Source organism: Cyanistes caeruleus, chromosome 22 (assembly GCF_971803275.1).
Source record: "Cyanistes caeruleus chromosome 22, bCyaCae1.hap1.1, whole genome shotgun sequence".
NCBI classification, from domain to species: domain Eukaryota; kingdom Metazoa; phylum Chordata; class Aves; order Passeriformes; family Paridae; genus Cyanistes; species Cyanistes caeruleus.
In genome coordinates this window covers 6,155,075-6,176,821 of record NC_141722.1, presented here as the reverse complement: position 1 = coordinate 6,176,821, position 21,747 = coordinate 6,155,075, and the positions used below count along the sequence as shown (strand labels likewise).

General features: G+C 42.8%; 1 protein-coding gene across 1 annotated transcript; it reads right to left on the bottom strand.

Annotated features, from left to right (window-relative positions):
- Window positions 1-713: 713 nt before the first annotated feature.
- SSU72 (SSU72 homolog, RNA polymerase II CTD phosphatase) lies at window positions 714-19,830 on the bottom strand. Its single transcript, XM_086860055.1, has 5 exons — window positions 19,265-19,830; window positions 13,367-13,510; window positions 3,806-3,945; window positions 2,129-2,247; window positions 714-1,312 (listed from the first exon to the last, which is right to left on the bottom strand). The coding sequence occupies exons 1-5, from the start codon at window positions 19,351-19,353 to the stop codon at window positions 1,211-1,213; spliced, it is 594 nt and encodes a 197-aa protein (XP_086716181.1). The 5' UTR covers window positions 19,354-19,830; the 3' UTR covers window positions 714-1,210.
- Between the last annotated feature and the right edge of the window lie 1,917 nt (window positions 19,831-21,747).

Sequence of the window (21,747 nt, the reverse complement as noted above, 5' to 3'; positions counted from 1 at the left end):
TGAAATGATTCCCTGTAATGCAGTTTTTGTTTTCCATTAGAGAAGTTAAGCAGCATCCCCACAGGACTCACTACAACACTGCCAAAGTTGTCTGCACTGAGGGGGAATATTAAAAATCCTGGCACCAAATTCCTGCATGTGCAAAACAATTAAAGTTAAGGAAAAGGAGGTGATTCCTCTCAGCTCTCAGAGGCCAGTGTCAGAATGAGAGAAAGCAGGAGCACAAACCCTTCCAAGGCGATGTTTACAAAATTGTCCTCAGGTATCCCAGTTTTAAAGACCTTGCTTTGCTCCAAATCACTGACAGGTGCCTTTAAAAAAACAACTTTCAAAATTTCTCTTGCCTGAAAGTAACAACACCATACCAGTCACACTCTGCAAGTGGAATAATTTGGTTTGTTTTCACTTGTATGAGTCTAAGCAGACAGAATTCTGAGCTTTTGTTCAGTTTGTATTCACCCCCATTCTCGGGGGCTTGAGATGTGTTTACTTTTGCTGTAAGGGAGCGAAATGTTTCCATTCAAAACTACTTTGGTTAAGAAAAACCCAACTTTAAATTATTTCTGTTGACTGGAGTTTGCTCCAAATTCCCTAAATCCAGTGGGCTCCAGTTTTAAAAGCCTCACACTCTCATTCACCTCACACAAATATTCCATTTTACCTCAAAAAGAACAGCCACACTTCCTCAGCTTCTATTGTGAAAACAGACAAACTTAAAGGTTTTTTTTATTTTTATTGGATGCTTCCAACTTTTTAGCTAATAATATACAGATACTCAGTTTTTTCATGGCTCCATTCACATCCTCACAGAGTTCAGCCATTCTGTCACATTAAAATAAAAAAAAGCACAACTGAAATAAAATAAATCCATAAGGAAAAATACATTATAAACTTATATTCAAGAAACACTCTCTTTATAATTAAAAACCTGCTTGTAATAATTAAAGTAGGATTTAAAGAAAAAACTTGATTTTCATTTTTAAATAGGTGGCTTTTGTGTATACGTTTAATCATTTTATATGTACAAGCCCAACCAGTATCTCTGCCTACCTGTGACAGAATACCTGAAAAAGAAAAAAAAAAATAGACACTGAAAATGAGTTTAAAAAAAAAAAAAATCAATATTCATTTTCCAAGAAAATACAGTATAATCAGAATTTTAAACACATGCTTCCCTCATCTGGATTAAGGCCTAAAAGACAGATGTGCTTTAATAAAAGCAGACAGTATGAAGAAAAGTCCTTCCACTTTTCTCTTCAAATTCCTGTAACAGCTCATCTATTTCATTTTCCATGTCTTCTGTGTGCTGTATCTGGAAAAGAAGAAAGTCTGAGCAATCAAGCTCCAGGGATTTGATGTATAGAAAACTGTAATAATCCCAGTTTTCTGGTTTACTGGGAAATCTAACTGGGCAGGCTGTACCCAACAGGGCTTTATTGCACTTTATTGAGATTCCCAGCATTCCCAAAGGCACAGATATTGTTTTATGTTTATCTGCAGATCCCAGCCCACCTAATTGGCATTTCAGGAGGACTTTGTTGAGTAGGCACCATCCCTCCTCCCCATATAATAAACGGAGGCTCAAGAATAGCTTCAGGCACAGGGAACAGATGGCTGAAATTTCAACTCCTTGAACCCTCTTTAGGCTTCTTGGATCTGGAAAGGATTTGAAACCGGAATAAATCACACAGGCTGGAGTCAGAAGCAGCCTGGGATGGTGAACTCCTCAACCTTGGAGTGTAAAAGAACACAGGACTTTCCTCTGCTCTCATCACATTGGATACAGCTCATTTTAATTCTAGTTTTTAGTTTTGTTTGTACAATAAAATACAGGGTGTTTTAAAGGATATTTGTATCCAGACTACAACCCTCACATTTAAATCCCACCTAATCACAACTGGTTTGAAGAGGGTTCACTCTGCAAACCACAAGTTCACTTAAATTCATCCATTTGCCCAACAGCTCTGAAAATAAGCAGGAGAATGTGGAAATTTGCATCTTGACAAGGATTTTACTGGAACAACTGCAAAATGCAGGAGCTTTAAGGAGCAGCAAGCAAAGCTCAGCCCTTGAGCAGCCAGATGGGTCCAAGGCACCCCCAGGATTCCTGATTTTCCTCTTTACTTACACACTGGCAGAGCTCACAGATAAGGAAAGCACCCAGCGTTGCCTCCTCATGGTTATCCTGAATGTCTACATTGATCACATGGACTGGCTGACATGTCTCCTGCTCTCTGGAATTTAAATCTATTTAAAACAAAACACAACAGCAAAACTTTGGGTGGAATGGGATCATATTTTACACAAAGTAGTAACAAGATTTTTAAAAATAACATAGGTGTTGTCACATTCAAAATTTCCGAAGTATTTTTTAGAATTCATTTAATATTGTCTTAATAATCCCTTTCATTTCAAAAAACAAGAGGTGGATTTTGGAAGCATATGAATTCAGACTTGTGAAAGGGTCATGGCAGTTTATTTTACCTGCTCAAAAGAAATTATTGCTCCTCATCTTTAAAGACCAAGAATCTCAAAAGCAAAGAGGAATTTTTGGCTTCCTCACCTGGAGGGTTTTAACTGCTCATTTCTAAAAAAAGCACCGTACATCTAACGCTCTGAACTGCAAGATGAACTCCTGCAAGCTAAGCACTGATAGTCACATTAGAAAATTCTGTTTTAAAATGTAGCATTTACTAACAAGGGTGAAAAAAATAAAACATTTTTCCTAGAAGTGTACACGTGTTACTGTTGTGCCTCCCTAATATCCTTCCTTCTACATCCAGTTTTTGACCTAAAAGTTGCTCTCTCCTACCTCTACTCTGCACCTTCATTTTGGCAAATCTGTTTAAAAATATTATCTTTCGCATCCAGAGCCATTTGGGCCAAGTGTGAAGGGCATTGTGAAGAGCTGGAAAATTTGCAAGTGGTTGCACTTCACATCCCTTCCTCACATCTAAAAAGCAGGGTGAGAGCTTTCCACCTGAGACAGGATGAAGATGTCTTCAAGAACCAGGGTAGCTGCTCTCAGAACTCACCAACACATTTCAAGCCCTTCAATTGAGCACTCAGAACCACCAAGCCAAGTGACAACCTTTAAGTTCCATGGATGACACCAATTCGCTTGGCTGGTGTTTCAGTGGGGAGGAAACTCCTCAGACCTCACACAAACCGTGCCCAGCAATTCCAGAGGCACAAGGCTCTCAGCCCAGCAATTAACAGAGCTCCAGCTGAAACTCCATGGCTCTGAGGGAGTTCCCATCCATCCCCTGTGCTGTGTTCATGTGGAGCTGGATCCCCAGAGATCCTTCTGGCTCCTGACTCATTTTAGGGCAGAGCTGCAGCACATTTGCAGTGTTCACCACACTAAAGGAGCTTCTCCACCTCTACAGGAGGTGTTTCATGGGGATAAACTGCTTGGCACCTCACAGGAAGCCTGCAGGGAAGGGAAGGGAGCTGCATCAGGAAGACAGCTCTGACTTTTTTTTTCCATCAGTTCATCCCAATTTGCTCAGTTTTTGAGATCCATGAGCATTTCAAAACCAAACACAGAGTTTCTGTAAATTTCCTTATGCCAGCCCTTGCTGTGCACACACACTCTGTGTCACTGCCAGTACCTTTTGGGGACAAGTGCTCAGCCACCACTTCTCTGGTGCATAAATCTGCATCAACAACTGCAAGCTCTTGTCCTCACTGGTGTTCTGGTAGGTGGAGGAGACAGGAAGTTTCCAGATTTGTGGAGGACTTCAGGGAGGAGGGAAAAAAACCCACTCAAAGTTAACTTGGTTTATTATTTCAAGCTCCTTACCTTCTACTACTTGATCATAGACTCTTTCTTCACACGTTAGGATCAAATCAAAAACATCTTTGCAGTTCTGGAATCTTTCTGGCCGTGGCTTAATTCTCTTATTTCTGTCCAACATGTGTAAAATTCCATTCTGTGTGTATCTGAAGTCGCTTGAGTTAAGTATCTTTACTTGAAGGAAAGTCATGGTTTTGAGCAAATGACCAGCACAAGGTAAATTATTAACATATCTTTAAAATAAAATACTCTGTTTGCAAATCTAAAAATCAGTGACCGCAAAAGATTCCCAAGGTGAGTTCAATCCCCACCATGCAGCTGCCTTTCACAGACCTGCCACTGGCACCACAGCTTTAAAGTGCCCTCAGAAGAAAAATTTTTCTTGGGCAACTATTTTTATATCCATAAATACTCCCAACCCGCAGCCTGTGCTGTTCTGTGAGCAGCATGTCCTACATTCCCTTCTGCCACTGCCCCTCACTTCAGGGGCCCCACTCTTCAAAGGCCATTCCCAGGTGTTTCAGGGGCCACCTGCACAAAGTCCTACCTGGAAATGTGGATTTATGCAACTGAAACTCCAAAGGAAGCCAAAGAAACCATAGAAGCACTTCCCATAAAAATATCCTGAGATGTATAAATAGCAAGGAATGAAGAAAAACACTGACATTATGCCTGTCAGAGCTTCATCACTGTGTGAAAGGAATCTGTGATGCTGCTTGGAGCTATATTTATGCTGCCGCTGTAACCTTGAGGCTCTGATTTTACATCCTAGAGCCCCTTTTCAGGCAGGATTCAATAATCCCACTGTTTCCACCCTTCTGGGATGTGCAGTTTCATTGGGAGCACTCCAGGCTTGATGGTCATATAAATCTGCTGGCTTGAGTAAAACCAAACTCCCAAAAGGAAAGTTTTAGGGGTAAGTTGGGAATACCAGGAAAGGTTTGGACTGAGAAAGCCTGGAAGAAATGCATCTCCTCCTGACTTTACCACAGCTGTATTTTAGCCATCTAAGTATATATTTTTACAATGTAACAATAAAGATAACAACCTGTAATTTCTTGAGATAACAATTTTCAGAATAAAACAATTACCATAATTTGTAGCAATATGTAAGAGGCCACCTGGGCTTACTTCCTTGCTGGAAAAGTGACAGACATGTATTTCTTCTCTTCAGAAAACATTCCTACTATTTTTGTAACAAAAGACCAAAATTATCCTGCCTACCTTTTAGCAGGAGTTCAAATTCTACTACCCAGATGTGCACGGGTGTGCTCACAGTGCTCCTGTTCAAGCAAACAGCCTCCAAAGCTTTTAAATCCTTCAAGTGTTTAACTTGTATTAAAAATTAAACCCAGCTCTCAACCTACAAGAGTCTACTTCATGTTGAAAATGGGTTCAGTTCTTCTGTGTGTCTGCATCGCTGCACTTCAACTACTTGTAATGTCAATTTTGCACCATGAATTGAGTGATAGGCTGTTTATCACAGTTAAATGTTGTCAATTAGCCTGACTTCTGCTTGCATTTCTTTTCCCCATGTCACTCCCAAGCCTTTTTTACTCTTCCTTCCCAAAAGGTTTCTCCTTGTATTATTAAGGAATTGTCCTTTACAGCCCAAAGCTCTCAGCAGCAGCTGCTGCACACCAATACCCCTGTGAACTCTCCTGGGGTTTGTCATGTTTGGGGAAAAAAAAAAACAAACACTTGAATGGAGCCATCTCAGACCTCTGGTTATTTGCAGAGCAGGAAAATGACTGCATTTTCAAAATGCCATTTCCAAAATATCTGCCATTTCCAAAATATGCCAACATCTGCTTGCATTGCTTTGCTCAGTTGGAAGGGGAGCCCTTCCTGGGATCAACACTCCTCATTTCTACATCACGCAGTTCAAGAAGGAGGGGGGGGGAAAAAATCCACAACATCCCACACACTTTTTTGGGTACTCTTTTTCCCTTTCTAGGATAAAATGTTGCTGGCATCTGTCCCCTCGCTTTTCTGAGTGAGCCTGGAGACAGAATTACGCAGATTCCCAAACCCACACAAGATTTCTGCTTCACAGCCCAGCTCTTTGCCGCCAACTTACAGCTAATTTTTTTTTTTTTTTCTTCTCAAGGTCCCAACTGCCTATAAAAGGAGACTGAGAGAAGCAGTTAAGATTTATGGTGCTTTCCTATTTGGTTGCCTGGAATCCTTTTCACCTGGCAAAAGTCAGCACATCCTTTGAACAAGGAAGGGGGTGTGCTCTGCACATGATTATTCCAAGGCATAATAACCCAGCTTTTTGCTCTTTGGGAGCTCAGGTGAATGCAGATACTACAGCTTATGAATGGTTTCCACCACACTGGCAGGTCTTGGATCATTTAAGTCAGGCTCTGCTTTCCTTCCAACAGATTTCAACTCCACACTCCTTGTCCTGTGCATCCCTGCTCTTTTCAGGACAAAATTTCCCCTGGTTTTCTGTGCTATCATATCTTCATAGCCCTACCATGCTCAAGAGGACACCAGAACTTGCCTACATTTCCCTTCATCTACTGCAAACTCTTGGCAGAGTAAATCAAACACATTTTTAAAGAGTCCAATTTAGATTTCACCTTTAATAGAATAACTGTGCTAAACAGATCCCAAATGTGATGGAATTTAAGCAGGACGACTCAGCAGTGGATATAAAAAGGAGATGTTACAGCACAAAAGTTGTTTTTTTCCAACAGGCACAGCATTGTTGCTCATTCTCATGGAGAATTTCTATTGCTGACTGTGCATTCTCTCCTTTAAGCTAAGGATATTCCATACTAGTGATAAAGATTTATTTTTTTAAAAAAATGTGTTTAGATAAACCCCTAAAGCTTTCACTGCTTTTGCTACTCAAATTTAAAATTCCTGTCACAGACACCAGAAATGCATTTTACCATCCAATTGATGGGTCCCTACTCCAGACATCTGGGTAACCATCCCTCCAAACATCCCTCACCCCTCCAAATTTGATCATTATTTATCACTGACAGGTCCCAAAAACTACTTTTTAGCCATGAGCACCAACACAGACATGGCCAAGAGAGTCAACTCTCTATCCTGTATGATGAAAGAGAAATGATCTTACTGATGCAAGTATTCAGTAAGGTTCATTTTAACTCCCATGTGAAGCTGAAACTCACAAGTGATTTGAGCTGGAAGTGTTGGGGTACAGAAATTAATCACATAGATCTAAAATTCCCATCCCTATCCCCCTGCCCCATCCCTTGAAGTGTCCAAGGCCAGGCTGGATGGAGCTCTGAGCAACCTGGTCTATGCAGGGTGTTCGTGACATGGAGAGGGGTGGAACAAGATGACATTTAAGGTCCCTTCCAACTCAGGCCATTTCTGAAAACATAAAAGGCAATTTATCAAACCTAACTGGGAAAATGATACTTTCTAAAATGAACACACCCTTTTTAGGAAAAAAAATCTTTAAAGTAATTGCTGGCACCCAAACCTTCTACATCTTCATATAAATCTGATTATTCCCTTTAGTGAAGCTGACACCATCCTCAAACACTGCATTTCTTCTTTGGGAAAACCAGGAGCAGAGCAGAGTGCTTCTCATCTGAGCATGAAAAGCATTAGCAGGTCTCTTTTCCTTATCATCCATCCATATTTATTTATTAGTATCTGCATTATAAACAGAACATCTTGCGTTAAAGCCTGCCTGGTAGTTTGTCTAAGAACTGGACATTTCCTTAAATGAAACATGCAAGGGGGGTGAGGCTGCCCAACCTTCTTCCACCTTCAGAATCAGCTCCTTTAGAGGGAATAAAAGACTGGAAATGGGCACAGGCACCAGAAATGCCACTTTCCAAACACAGTGGTAATGGCTGCAGTAACTGCCTTCACTCCAGACCCAGAGAACACAATATCTTTCCTCTGGAATTGAAACTGGGCAGTTTAGAACAAACCAGAGATGGTTCACAAGTCTTTTGTTGGTCCCTAACTTATTAAGTCTTAACATTGAACCATTCTATTGGATTCAAATGGAAACAGAGCAGGGTGAGATGGGATATTAGGAAAAAATTCCTCCCTGTGAGGATGGGAAGGCCCTGGCACAGGTTGCTCAGAGCAGCTGTGGCTGCCCTGGAAGTGTTCCAGGCCAGGCTGGACAGGGCTTGGAGCAACTTGGGATAGTGGAAGATGTCCCTGCCCACAGCAGGGGGTTAGCACAGGATGAGCTTTAAGGTCCCTTCCAACCCAAAACAGTCTGGGATTCTAAAACATGCCATCCAAAATGATCATGAAGATGCTAAACTGGGCTCCATGACATTTCTGCAACATTTGTGCCTGCATGAATGACCTGCAGAAAACCTGAACTTGTTTTTCCTAGTGAAAGACAAGCACCCAGCATTTGTAAGCCACGAGCTGTAAGGATAAATCCAACTGCTCCTAGGAGCTGGTCCAAATATAAGTAACCACATGCCAGCCCTGCTCACTTCCTGAAGCCTGGCTGAGCACCAAAGCTGAGGGGTCCATACCCACACATCAGTGAAGGTAGCAAACATCTTGAGGTTAGCTCTGAGCTCAAGTGCCAGACAAGAATTTATCAGTGCTGAGCAGCTGAAGCTGTATTTGGGGTGAAAATGGGACAGATCCCAGTTGCCAGAGGGGAAAAGAGAGGGAGTAAGGGCGAAGGCCAGTGCCAAAGAGGTGGAGAAGCGATGTTACAGATGTACTGAAGAATGACAAGGATACCAAGGACAAGATGACTCAAGGATGTGGCACGTCTGACTATGCCATCAAATAGCTGAGTGTGCATTTCGTCAAAGCGTGAACTTCAAGAGGAGTTTGGTTTGGATTGCTGGAATCCAGTGTTTGGATCACCTGGCAGTAAGTGACATGGAGATGTGACTTCTGCAGTTCTTCCAAGGAGCAGCAGGCGAGCGAGAGGTCTCAGGAGGGTCACCCAGGACCTCAGGATGCTCCCCTCGGGTTTGGGAGGCAGTGCCAGATTCCAGGGATGAGCAGCAAATGTAGGACTGGGAGGGGGGGAAGTGCTTTGAGAAGAGATGTCTGTGTAAAGGGATGAATCATCCCCCTGCCCAGGGAAGCAGGCTCAGGGAAACAGGAGCTGCAACAGCCATTTCCAAACTGGCTTCTGCTGCTGTCACCCTTTGTGCTGTGAAGCTCAGAATTTCCAGTTACAGCTTAAGGTACCTCAGAAAGAGCAAACCATAAGCATTGCAAACCCTAAATTGATTAAACCACTTCATTTAGAACATTTGGGAAACCTGAGAATACAATCACAGACAGCAGGGCCACTTGGCAGCAGGAACCTACAAAGAAAGCACCATGCTGGATGAGGTCTGCAGGAAACACTCCTGGCTTGCAATCAATGCCAGTTTAAGGAATTACAGTTGCTACCATGAAAATGGGAATTGGTTTGGAATAAAGAAAAAAAGAAGTATAAGCATCTCTAATGTTGGCACAGAGGTTTTGTGTCAATGGGAGGTAACTTCAAGGCAAGAAACATCGACTGTCACTTCGCTCCCCCTCCTTCAAACTGGGATGAAACTGCCAAAGAATGAAATCACTCCAGCTCTAAATGGATTTTACAACAGTCATCAGCCTCAGACTGGATCCTTCAGTCAGAATTTCTCAGAGCATCTGTTTGGGATTCACCTTGCATGAAGAAATAAACCTTTCAGACTACCTAGAAGAGACAGGATGGCAGAGGGTGCTTTATATTGTTGAAAAGCATTTGCTATTAGATTGGAGTCTGTAGTTTCTACCATGTCCCAAAGCTCAAACACAGAGGAAATAGTATTTAAATAATATATATCTAGCTCATGCATTGTTAATATTTAAATGTATTTCCTTTTTAATGTGAATTAAACCAAGATTAAAGGCAGTGTTATCAGAAGGCAGATGAAGAAGTACTGAAGATTCGCTGCCTTTGAAATGGCTGAGATTTTGTGAAGCATTTTGGTCTTAAAATTCTTCATGGAGAAAAAGGGATCGGAATTCAGCCTGTGGCCAGAAGCGTGTTGATTTGCAGAAATATGCCTCTTAGAAGCCTGTTTAAATCCTGTTTAAACACTTTTTTCCTTCCTCATCCCTTCCCTCTATTTCTAGGAGCACTGAAGTGCTTTGTAAGACATGGTAAGGGAGAGAATGAGACTTGTACTGCACTGCCTTTGGAAGAAGTTGTGCCACTGACACAAAGGCCGCAGTTCCAACTATTTCTAGCTCTTGCAAAGCCAGGCTTCAAAAAAAGATGGAGAATACCCAAACCCAACAAAAAAAATACAGAAAAAAAATCCCTCAACGTATTGAAATGAAACATTCCAAAATGGCTTCCAGAGACACAGCTCTCCTGCTGAACAATGGAATGATAGCTCAGGAGAGAAGCTGACAAGTGCTTAGCAGTTCAAAATCCATGAAGAAAAACCAGATGAAATATAAGATAAATACATGCATGGAGAGCTTACCTGAAGTACAACTTAGGTCAGTTACTCCTCAAGACTGAGTTACATACAAAATATCACATGGGCATCCAACTTCAATATGGAGTTCACAGAATTAAAGCTAGATCCCATCACCAAGATTAGCACTATTTTTTTTTTTTTTTTTTTTTCGGAAAAGAATCAGTGTCTTCAAGGGAGATGCACCAAGTTCTTCATTTCTGGAGTTTTTCTTCTAACTGAAGGAGCTTTAGGAACTTCTTCAGGACAGATTTTCCACCCTCCCCTCAATTTTATAACCTCATGGAGCTAAGGAGCTATAACTGGAATCCTATCTGAAGTTAGGGAGGCCAAATGAAAAGAGGAGGTAAAAAATGTCAGGAACAGAGCAGGCTGCCTAGAAATCCTAATTAAAAATACACCCCTATCTGTGAAAATAATCTTTAATGTGAGGGTCACAGACACATCAGTGTTGAGGAAAGGAAAGAAACAATCAGCCACAGTTATTCACGTTGATAAGGAACCAAGGAGCAATTCCTGCAGAATTTTGGCCAAATTTCCATTTGAACAGCTCCTATCCCTGGGCACAGCATCAACTGCTGATGAAAATTTAAATTTGGTTTATATTTAAATTGTCTAGCAAGTTTCACCTTTGACTAGTTTTTGCCTTCACTTGAAAGCAAGGCTTCACCCAGCAGTTTTGCTCTATTTTTGTTTCAGCTTTAAGGTCACCACCACAGAATCAGAATTAGAATTAAGTCCTCAAACCCCCCTTCACAGAGTTGTAAGAGGCAAGTGACGACAGGGACAAATAACCCTAATGTTGGAAAGGTGGATTACACATGCAAACACAAGGTGGTATATGGGAACTACAGACCATGGTTGTGTCTTCCTCAAATTAGGAGAAGAATTCACTACTGTTGACCTAGAAATAACAGAGAAATGTTTTTTTTTAAAAGCACCGTTCAGAACATTGTTAAATGGTTTTGGGGCAGTCCTCAATTCGGGCTCAGGGAATTTAAATGCTACATTCCAAAAATTCAATGGGAGATGCTGATACTTATTTTAACTCTAAGTTTTAACCGCCACATCTTAAAAGGCTTTGAAGTAATTCCATTTTAGATCTACAGTAACCACCTACTCAACCAAAACTGTATTCCTGGCTCCATTAATCCCCTATTCTTGTGCTGCTGAAATTCAACATATGCCTTCAAGGTACAAGAGCCTGTGCTCTATATTTCACTAATTAACTGCAATGAAAGGTGATTTTAATCTCTGTAGAGTGGGTTTTTAATAGTTGTTCCCCCTCTTCATAAGTGAACAGCAGAGGTTTAGTGCATCTCTTCTCTCTGACACAATTTTAACCTTGCTCTGAGTGAAGTCCAGCAGTGCAGCAGCTCATTTTTGATCGAGGCCACTGCTTTCTGAACCTGGGGGCTGTTTATTTGGGCTGTTCCCTCACAGCCACAATGTCACTGGGTACACCTGGTGTCCACAGCACCTGCAAGGAGAGCACTCAAACCTCAGGTGTCTCCTCACTGGAATATGGGAACAAGCAGGGTGTTGACAGCAAGACTCAAAATTTCAGACTACAGGTGATGAAAGCAAGGCTGGGAAACAGAATAAGCAGCTCAATCATATGGAAACACCCCTCCCTTCTGTATCCCCATCCCAACCACACTCCAAGCCCATGAGGAGAGCAGCCCCTCCCACCCCACAGGTAATTCCCATCCCCTCTGTGAAGTTATGCTCACCCAACCGAACTGAGAGCCCCTGGGACCCTGGGTCACAAAAAAAAAAATTATTCCAAAACTCGCTGATGTGAGTTGGTCAGGTTTTGGTTAAAGTCTTTACCCTCAAAACCCACTTCTGGAAACGAAGTTGCTTTCTGTGCTGCCAGTCTTCAGTCTGAAAACCTTAAATTATCTGAGAATCAAAAAAGCAAGGTCACAGAGGCATTTGCTGTTGCCTTATGTCCCCTGCAGTGGCTGTTGTTTAAACCTCCTTTATCTTGAGAAAAGGTTTAACTGTAACACTGCAAATACATATGGGGAACACAGCAAAACATGGAGCAGAACCACAACAGTGACTCCAAAACATGCTGAGAGGGGGGAACAGGTTGGCTTTCTGTTGGTTTTTGGTTTTTTTTCTTAAGTACTGCCATATTCAGCACAGCAGCAGTGAAGAATTCAAAAAGGAAATTTCAGCTCGTTGGTGCTTGTTAAAATTAATTCTCAGTTCAAGGAATTTTCTTTTAAGAAGTTCTTTTAATCAGGATATGGATATGGCATACCTCATTAAAATGGGTTTGCAAGATCTTCCTTTTCTCTATAGACAATGGGATAAAAAAATCCAAATCAAATAAACCAGCACATCACATATGATATATTAAGACTACATCCTACTTTTTGATTTGAACTTTTTTTAAAAAAAGGATCCTTGTTGAAAAAACCATCTAGAATGAGTTCCCCAAGTTTTGTTTGTGGGTTTTCTTATTTTAAAAAATCAACTTTAAACACAGTATTTTAAAATAATGCAGTTGGGTCATTTTTAGTAGTGTGCCTAATCCTGTTCACCTTTGCTATCCAGGATTAAATGTTATTGGGCCCTCCTCTGTCCATTCTTTATAATAAACTACAGGGTTATTTTTTCTCGGTGCACAGAGCAGATCACATATCACAAAATCCTCAGTGAGAAGGGTGAGCTCTTTAATGAAAGGCATCCTCTCTCCCAGAGAAAGTATTCTGTAAGCCTTACCTGGCAGTTTGTCTGAGCTAAATACAACATTAAAGTCGAGGTGGTCGCTCTTCCCAAATCCATACTCAGGGATAGTCTTTGCACTGAGAAGGATCCACAGTGCAGTGGAGGCAATGGACAATCTGAGGGTACTGATGTGTTCATTCAAGAGCTAAACATGGTAACACACTACAAAAAAGCATTTGGAATGTGTGCATTGGAACTGGGTAACAATTTACAAGGGAGCATTAGAGGCCCTCTGTTAAAAAAAAAAACCTCCTATAAACTTAAATCATTTAAAGTTCGGCAGCCAAGCAACTGTATAGATTCTTAATGCCAAATAATGAATTACACCTTTCAAGGATGAACCACACTGGATTTTTTTAAAGAGGCCGTGCCACAGGGATACAGTTCTTTGTCTTTCCTAAGCAGATCATTGTACATCTGATCATATGTTGTTTTGAAGTCATAAACATTTGGCTTGTCTGGGGCTGGTCCTGGCAGTTTCACATGAGTCCCTGTGCCAAAGGATCGGACACTGAATCCTCGTTTGCTGAAAGACACAAGGGAAGGGGGGAGAAGACAATTAGACTGGATGGACATCAAAAATTAAAGTGCTGAAGAACACAAGAGTGAATTTTAAAAACACCTCTTAGCCAGCAGCCAGCTGGGAAAACTAATTGCGAAGAGTATCCAACATGTATTTTCTTTGCAGTTACAATCTAAATTCACACACCATTTCAAGGGAAGCACCTCTATTTGATAGGAATTTTCTTACAATTCTGGTACACAGCTATTTGGAAATGTCTTGTGCTTTCAGACATCCCAGATTTGCAACAAACATGTTCTATGTTCCTGACAACATAGGAAGAGATGCTTTTCTCTTGATACAACTAAGTAACTGTACTGACTGATCAATACTTAAGTGTCCTGCTGTGCCTGTTGGCCTAACTGCATTATTCTTCTCACTTTGCTGACCAAACTGCCCCTGGAGTAATTTAATTAGCCCATGACAAACATTTGTGCGCCTGCCACTGGAAACCACACAGCGCAATTACTTTTACACAAGTGGGGCAGATGTTCTGCTGGCTGCTCTCTAAAACTCTTGACTAAACCAGATCAATTTCCTGGATTTCTTCATTCCATTCTTATAAACAACTACTTGTTTAATAGTTATAATTAAAAAAAAAAAAAAAAAAGGCAACCTGCTTTCTTTAGGAGTAATGCCAAAATGCTCTTGCTGATTAACTGAAATACTCAAACCTCAATACCTCCTTCAGCAATATAAAAAAATATGGGTATCTATTGAATAATGGGACAAAAAAGAGATTTTCTGGTGGGATAATGGACAAAGCTACATGGTAAATACTGTTGCTATCACCCAGAAGGCTGAAACCTTTGGGTCTGTAATGACAACGTAACTTGAAACAGTAAGACCAGGACTTCATCTATTTTTTTTAAGGATTCATACTTTCAGCTTGAATGATTTTATCAGGGACTGGATGGAGTGAAGAATGTTGAAACAAAAAAGCAAGTGAACAACCCAGTGCCCCCACTGAAATAACCCCAAATTTGCAGTGCCTTCCTCTGAAGAGAGTGAACAGATCTGGAACCCAGTGCATGAGTCAGCCCCAGGCTCCTTGGTCTGCACATCCAAGGAAATTCAGCAGAAGACACCAACTCAAATTGTCTGTTTGCCTTCAAAGGGGGTCCACAAAATGATGTCAAATGCTTCTGGACAGATACTGTGATCACCTTCCGCCCCAAACTCAAACAGAGCTCTGAAATTATCAACACTTATTTCCTTCAGTTCCTCCTACTGGAACACAGCCCGTCCTTTCTCTTTTCTTGCTTCCCCACACATTTTCCTTCAGCTACTATTTTTAGGTGCCTATTTCTGTAAAAAGACAAGATATGTGAGGATTTTTTTCCTTCTTTCTGCAGGACTGATGACTGAAAACGGATACAAGTGGAAAAAAGTGCAATTCTTTGCCCCTCCCAGCCCTCCATCACATGTAACTGGTGCAGTTATGAGTCACTGTTCATTTATTTTCCCTGCAATACTTGCAGATCCAAGTTTTGATTCTGCTGCTTCTACTGGATGTGCAGAGAAACATAATATGTGCAAAAGAAACTGCAGTATTAAGAAATTCATGTTTCAATTTGGTCTTTCCTTCTATGGTTTCCTCCTAACTTGTAATTTTTTCCTTTATTATTCTTTGAAACAGGTCTGCTTGGATCACACACATTAAACCCTCCACCTTTTAATTGCTGTAGATGCTCCTGAAGTTTGCAAGATCTCACATAAAGCCAATCTGAAATCTTTGACATTCAACACATCAAATTTTTGTGCCTCCAAGGCCCATGACCCATTCAAAATTACTTCCTTGAATAGCTGGAATACGAGTTCCTCACATGGAATTTCATGCTTCGTACCCTGGTGAGAGGTAATGTCAATTTTTACATTATTTACGTCCCAGGTACAATGAAGTATTCTAAAAACACTTCAACACATTTCTTGCAACAACTGGGGCACGGGAGAGGAAAAAAAAGCCTGCACAGAGCTATTAGTCAGGAGCTTTTATTAAATATTATTCAGATTTTATTAAATAGTTGGACACATCCAATGTAGTGAAACATCACGTGTCTGTGGAAATGTGGCACATTTGTAAAAATGAACAATTCCTACAAGATATTTAGTGTTTGGTTTTGGCCTGGTAAAACTACACAGAAGACGGAAAAAAATGAGCCTTGTCACAAAAACTAAAGAGTAAGACAGACTAACAGACTATCCCAGCACTGATTTCTGAAAATGTGGAGCTTCAACTTTAACATCCTAATAATGACCACATTTCAGGAAGTTGTTTCTTTTAATACCATTAAGGCTGATAGAAATAAATTACCAATATATTAAGGACAAAGTGACTCACTGCTCAGATCTCATTTTCAGCACTTTGCTCACCTCCCAGTCCAAAGCTCATCACAGAGAGCTCACAAGCACCACTCTAGTGCCCCTGAGCACTTCCCTCCAAAGGATCTTGGAGCTCATTGAAAACAACTCTGAAATCAAAGATCTGTCTGGACCGCACTGACACACCACAGACTGGGACCACTCAGTTCCAGGCACTGGCAGGAAAAATAATATCTATCTGTGCAGCTTGAGACACGAACTTTTGTCCACATCTTCCTTTTATTTCACTGTTATATGGGGATCTCACACATTCTTATTCAATTGCTTTTCAGCTTATTTGATGTTCTTAACAGCAGAGCCTCTCTTTTCAAAGGCTGTAGGAAATATTACTAAATATTAAAGAAAATGCAATAAATCCTGCAGTGCCACTGCACTGAGAGTGGTGAAGGTTTTCAGGGGACAAATCACTAATTTTACCACATTCCTTCCCACAAGAGGTAGCAGGAACATAACCAGCAACCTTTGTAGGCTACTTAGAAAATATCTTATGCCACCCAATCAATATAAAATAAAATCACCCCCCAAAACAAGCCCACACTGCTGAACAGCAGGACAGAAGCATTGTTAACTCATTTCGAATACTAACAACTTGTAATTTGCTTTATCACTACTAAGCTGTCAAATGAAAGTGTACTTTAATATAAAAAGTGAAAATATCTCCTTCTTGAGAAGTTATTAATTTAAGATTTCTTAAATTAGGCAATACAGATGTTAATACATCTCACTGCATTTTGGTGCTGACAGATGATGCCAGAAGAGAAGCTGTGAGTAACAATTTACAGAAACAGCACAGGTGCAACCTAAGTTCTCTTACACCTCAATGTTGAACTATAAGTCTTAACATCAATATGCAAACTAAGTTTTTGCTACAGGGGTTGCAATATTTGAATTTCCCTGCTGCCACTAAGATCTCATGTTCATACATTTAATTTCCTAAAACTTAGCTTTCTAAAACCAGAAATATGTGGCTGAAGTGTGTACCAGCATTGTAGAAATTTTTATTGCCAGTAAGTGACACAGAGAACTTGAACTCAGTAACTTCCTTCCAAAGGGATCAGGGTACTACCAAGCAAACAGAAGTATGGAAGTTGCTGCATAAAAAAGTTTGGCTGTAAGAGATTTACCCTTCTGCCTTCCTCCTCTGAGGGAGACCAATGCGTCTGCATGCTCTATGGCAAAATATAAAGTAAAAAATAAAATCAGCTACAGAACATGCAGGTTTTGGCTAGGGCAGAATTAATTTTTGTCCCAGCAGCTGTGTTGTGGATTTGTGTTTGCAACACCGGGATGTTTATGTTACTGCTGTGCAGGGCAGAGTACCCAGGCCTGCTCTGCTTCTCACCTCACCCCACCCCAGCAGAGCCTGCAAAAGCAAATAATGCCGGATGAGTAATATCTGACCTAGGGAGGGACTACACACAGCCAGTCTGACAGCTTTTAAGGAGGGATTGTGTCTTTCTGCGCTGCTCTTCCCATTCCCCTTTGCTTCCACCCCTGTGGCTCTTACTCTAGCAACAAACTTCACACAGACCTTCAGCCTGACTTCTGCTGGAAAATCAGAACAAAGTGCTTAAAACTTGGTTAAATACAAAATACACAAGCACACACTGAATGATGGACCCCAGACTTGGTTTTCCAACAGCACACAGAATTTGTGTCTTTTAAAGTCTTGTCATCCACTAACAAAATACCTTTTAGTTCCATAATTCCTCAGCTTCTTCCTAACTCTCCTTCCTCTTTTAGGCAAGTGTTTTTCCCAGCTGCAGTACAACATACTGCCCTGAACTGGTGAGGCAGGCTGGCTTAGTGCCAACACAGACAATTTTGTGGAGTTTAATGGCAAATGGGCTGTTACTTCTTTAGAGCAGCAACAGCAATTTATCTCTTTCTTGCCATTTATGCTACTGCTGCTATAGCTACAAAAGATGTTAATAAAATTAACCGTTTTCAAAATATGGTTTTGTTACTTTTAAATTAAAATCTTAAGGGAGAACAGACTTAAAAAAACCACCCCACCACATTTGGCAAACATCAGTCACACCGGAAGTGATTCATTTCTGCAAAAACACAGGGGAAGGAAAAGGCCAGACATTATATTTCAATTTCATTTTGTTCTTAATACTCTACTTTTAATTAAAAGTCTGTTCCAGCATTATTAGAGGAAAAACTATGTCAAGTTTTCACAGAACTGCCACAGGTAACATCTGATGCCAAGAGTGAGAGTGAAGAGCATGAAATGCTGCCACAGTAAGATGGCTGCCAGACCAAATGCTCCTATTATTTATTCATTTCAAAGCTTTTATTTACATTTAGCACACATCTTATGCATGGTTGTTTTGCTTACTGTGCCATCAACGTATATTTCTAATGTGAATGTTTCTTTGCATAACTTTAATAAAATAAACCTGACCATCCTTATCAGGTTCCTGCAGTGCAAAGCAAAGATTTAGGGGTGTGATTTCAGGCAGATCAGATCTCTCCTGTCCATCAGTCTGTCCCAAGTCTCCCATCTCACCTCTTCAGCCAAGCTGAGAGCACTTGTAGTGCTAAACAGATTAACACTTATAATCTCAAAGACATTTAGTACTCTGAACCAAATGTTCTGGTCCTCCTGTGAAATGAAAGAGATCCCTTTCAGAGTGGCTCAGTCTCCATAGAATGTTAAAGATCGGAAGGGACCTTAAGACCCAACCTATGGGCAGGGACACCTTCCACCATTCCAGGCTGCTCCAAGCCCCGTCCAACCTGGCCTTGGACACTTCCAGGGATGGCTCAGCCACAGCCTCCCTGTGCCAGCGTCTCACCACCCTTATTACCACGCTGAAAAAATGTCTTCCCAGCATCTAACCTGAACTTCCCCTTTCACTCTGTACCCATTACTCCTTGTCCTATTAGTTCAGCTCCTCCGGCTTCCCTGTGGGCCCCTTTCAGATGCGTACAAGAGACAAAAAAAAAAAAAAAAAAAGACGGGAACATTCAAGTTTCCACACGCCGAGACACAGACCCTGCTCTACGCAAGTCTTTCAGCACTGGGGCCCAAGCTCCGTCAGGGAGGGCCGGGACCCCCGGACCGCGGCCTGGAGCTGGGCGCGGAGAGGTGAAAACGGAGTAAAAAGGGGGGAAAAAGGGGGGTGAAAAGGGCGTACAAACAGGGTGGAAGCGGGGTGAAAAGCGGGTACAAGCGGGCTACAGGCGGAGTGAAGGCAGGGTGCTGTCCCGCAACCAGGGGCCTGCCGGGCCGGGCGCGGGCCCTAAAGCACGGCCCCATCCGCGCCTCCCGAACAGCGGAGCGCCGGCGGCACGGGGCGGGGGGATGAAGCGGGCAGCAGCGGTTACCTGAGGATATTATGCGCCTCCATGCTGCGGTTCTGGTTACTGGAGCACACCACGGCCACGCGGAGCGGCGCGGACGGCATGGCGGGCATGGGACTGCCCACGTCTCCCTCCTTCCCGGCCGCCGCTCCACAAAATGGCGGCGGCAGCGCGGCGGGCGGGGATGGGACGTGTCAGCAGGGCCCCGCCGCGGCCAACCGCGGCACGGGGCGGGGGAGGCGGAGCGGGCGCGGCCGCCGTGAGGGGAGTGCCGCAAGAAGAGACCGGAGGGTGCTGGGCGAGGGTCAGTGGAGTGAGTCACGGGCGGTCTCGGGGAAGCATCTGGCGCACCGTGGAGGGAGAGGGTTGTGCCGCCTCGCCCCGAGTTTTGGCCGATGAATAATGTAAAAAAAAAAAAAATATATATTAAGGTGCTGGTGCTCAGAGGAGGGTAGTGGAGGAGAATCTTTATGCGGGGCGTGAGGGCTTGTTCAGACTGGAGTGGGGCTGAGTTGATCGCAATGTTCAACTTCGTGAGGGGAAGAGGAGGGACAGGCAGTGATCTCTGTGGTCAGAACGGACGGGACCCCGGGAAGGGCTGGAGATGTGCTAGGGGAGGTTTAGGTTGGATTTTGGGGAAAGATTCTTCCCCCAGAGGGTTCTAGGGCTGTTCCCAGGCTCCCCAAGGAAAGGGCACAGCACCAAGAGCTCCAGGAGGGTTTGGACACCACTCCCAGGGATGCACAGGGTGGGGTTTTGGGGTATCTATGCAGGACCCGGGCTTGGACTCTGATCTTTGTGGATGTCTTCCAGCTCAGGATGTTCCATGGTTCTAAAGCTTCTCGTTCACCTCATCCAGGGAAGGGAATGGAGCTGGGAAGGGTCTGGAACCCCAGGAGAGGCTGAGGGAGCAGGGAAAGGGTCTCAGCCTGGACAAAAGGAGGCTCAGGGGGGACCTTCTGCACAGCTCCCCGAGAGGAGGGGACAGATGGGGGGGATTAGGATTTCTTCCCGAGAACAGGGACAGGAGGAGAGGGAACAGCCACAATTGCACCAGGGGAGGTTTTGGTTGAACATTAGGAAGATTTCAAAATCTTCCACCCATAAAAGCGATGAGGCCTCAAGGGCTCCCAGCAAAAAACAGCCATTCAGCGCGAATCCCTGAATCTTGAGGCCTCTCTGTGAGGCTGTGGAATTAAAAAGCACCACTTGTCAGAAAAGCAGGTTTTTAGGACAAATTTCCCTCCGTTTGGCGCTAGATGGCAGCCAAACGCCGCGGCGGGGCTGGGACACGGGAAGATCCCGAGGGGAAGCCTTTGGGTGCAGGATTGAGTCATCCCGAGGAGGAGAAATGGGGTCGACACCCTGGATAATCCCAGGGCCCCTTCTGTGTCCAGGAGATCCGCAGCGAACAGAACGCGGACAGCTGGTTACTGTTGGGATTCTGCATTTTAGGAGGAACGCTCACGCTTTTACTGCAAACTGCACAAATTAGAATGGCCAAAACTACGAGTTATTTATGTACCCACAGAAATACACTAGTTTCAGAATTGTTTTCTCACATACAGGTTAAAATTACCACCGTGCTCCTTGCTCAAACCAGCTCACTCCCATTTTTCTCTGAGGGTTTTGTCATCTTTTCCCTTTTCCATCTCATAATGCTTTTCCACTTTGGTCTTGCACTGTTTCAATGGCAGGAGGAGGAAATGGAGCAGGAGAAATACAGGAGATAAACCAGGACATCAAAGGAACAAATCTATTCCCCAGCCCAGCTGAACTTCACTAGTGAGGCAGGACACTCTCCTCGGTGCTTCTTACCTGAAGGAATAGGAATTTTTCTGCCCTACTGTTGCCGCTGGTGCTGAATAGATCACACGGACACAGGTCGAGGTGTGGTGAAAGGAAGAGAGTTTATTTTTCCTCCCAGGATTTATAGGCTTCTGTCCACGGCCAGGGATTGGATGGTCAGGATAACACTTTCTCACTGCACTGGCCATGAGAGATGCCCATCACAAGACGTGTAACAGGAAGAATGTACATGTATCTATGTTTACAGTTACTGTCCTGGGAAAGTCCTTAGAAAACTATGTTAGCAAGCTCAGAAGCTGAGTTTTCAGGGCGACACCCTACCACTGATATTTTTTCCCCTTTGTGCTTTCTGAGGCATTTTTTCCCCATTATCACCACAGCACTTCCAGCAGTTTTTCATGACATTCAGCACCTGCTCCCACAACCACTGTTCTCCTCTCCTCCCTCCGGGTAAAACGTCTCCCTCTCTTTTGTATTTTCCATAAAAAATAAAGCTTTTCTCACTATCCCTTCACCTTCAAAAAATAAATATTTCCCCTTTCCTCATGCAGCCCTTTTGTTACCCAGAATTTCCCACCGAAACGTGTCCCCTCGGCATTTCCTTGCCCCTGCCGCAAAACCTTCTTTCCTTGGGTCCCCTCTCAGCCATTCCTATCCCTGACCACGATCTTAATTCTTATTCTGCAAGTAACAGTATC

Bases quoted from the DNA above. Each gene is read 5' to 3' on its own strand.
- SSU72 (XM_086860055.1), bottom strand. From the start codon at position 19,353: ATGCCCGCCATGCCGTCCGCGCCGCTCCGCGTGGCCGTGGTGTGCTCC. The intron at 13,511-19,264 runs GTAACCGCTGCT...TGTGTCTTTCAG, and splicing joins GAGGCGCATAATATCCTCAG to CAAACGAGGATTCAGTGTCC. The intron at 2,248-3,805 runs GTAAGGAGCTTG...TGTTTTAAATAG, and splicing joins CTATGATCAAGTAGTAGAAG to ATTTAAATTCCAGAGAGCAG.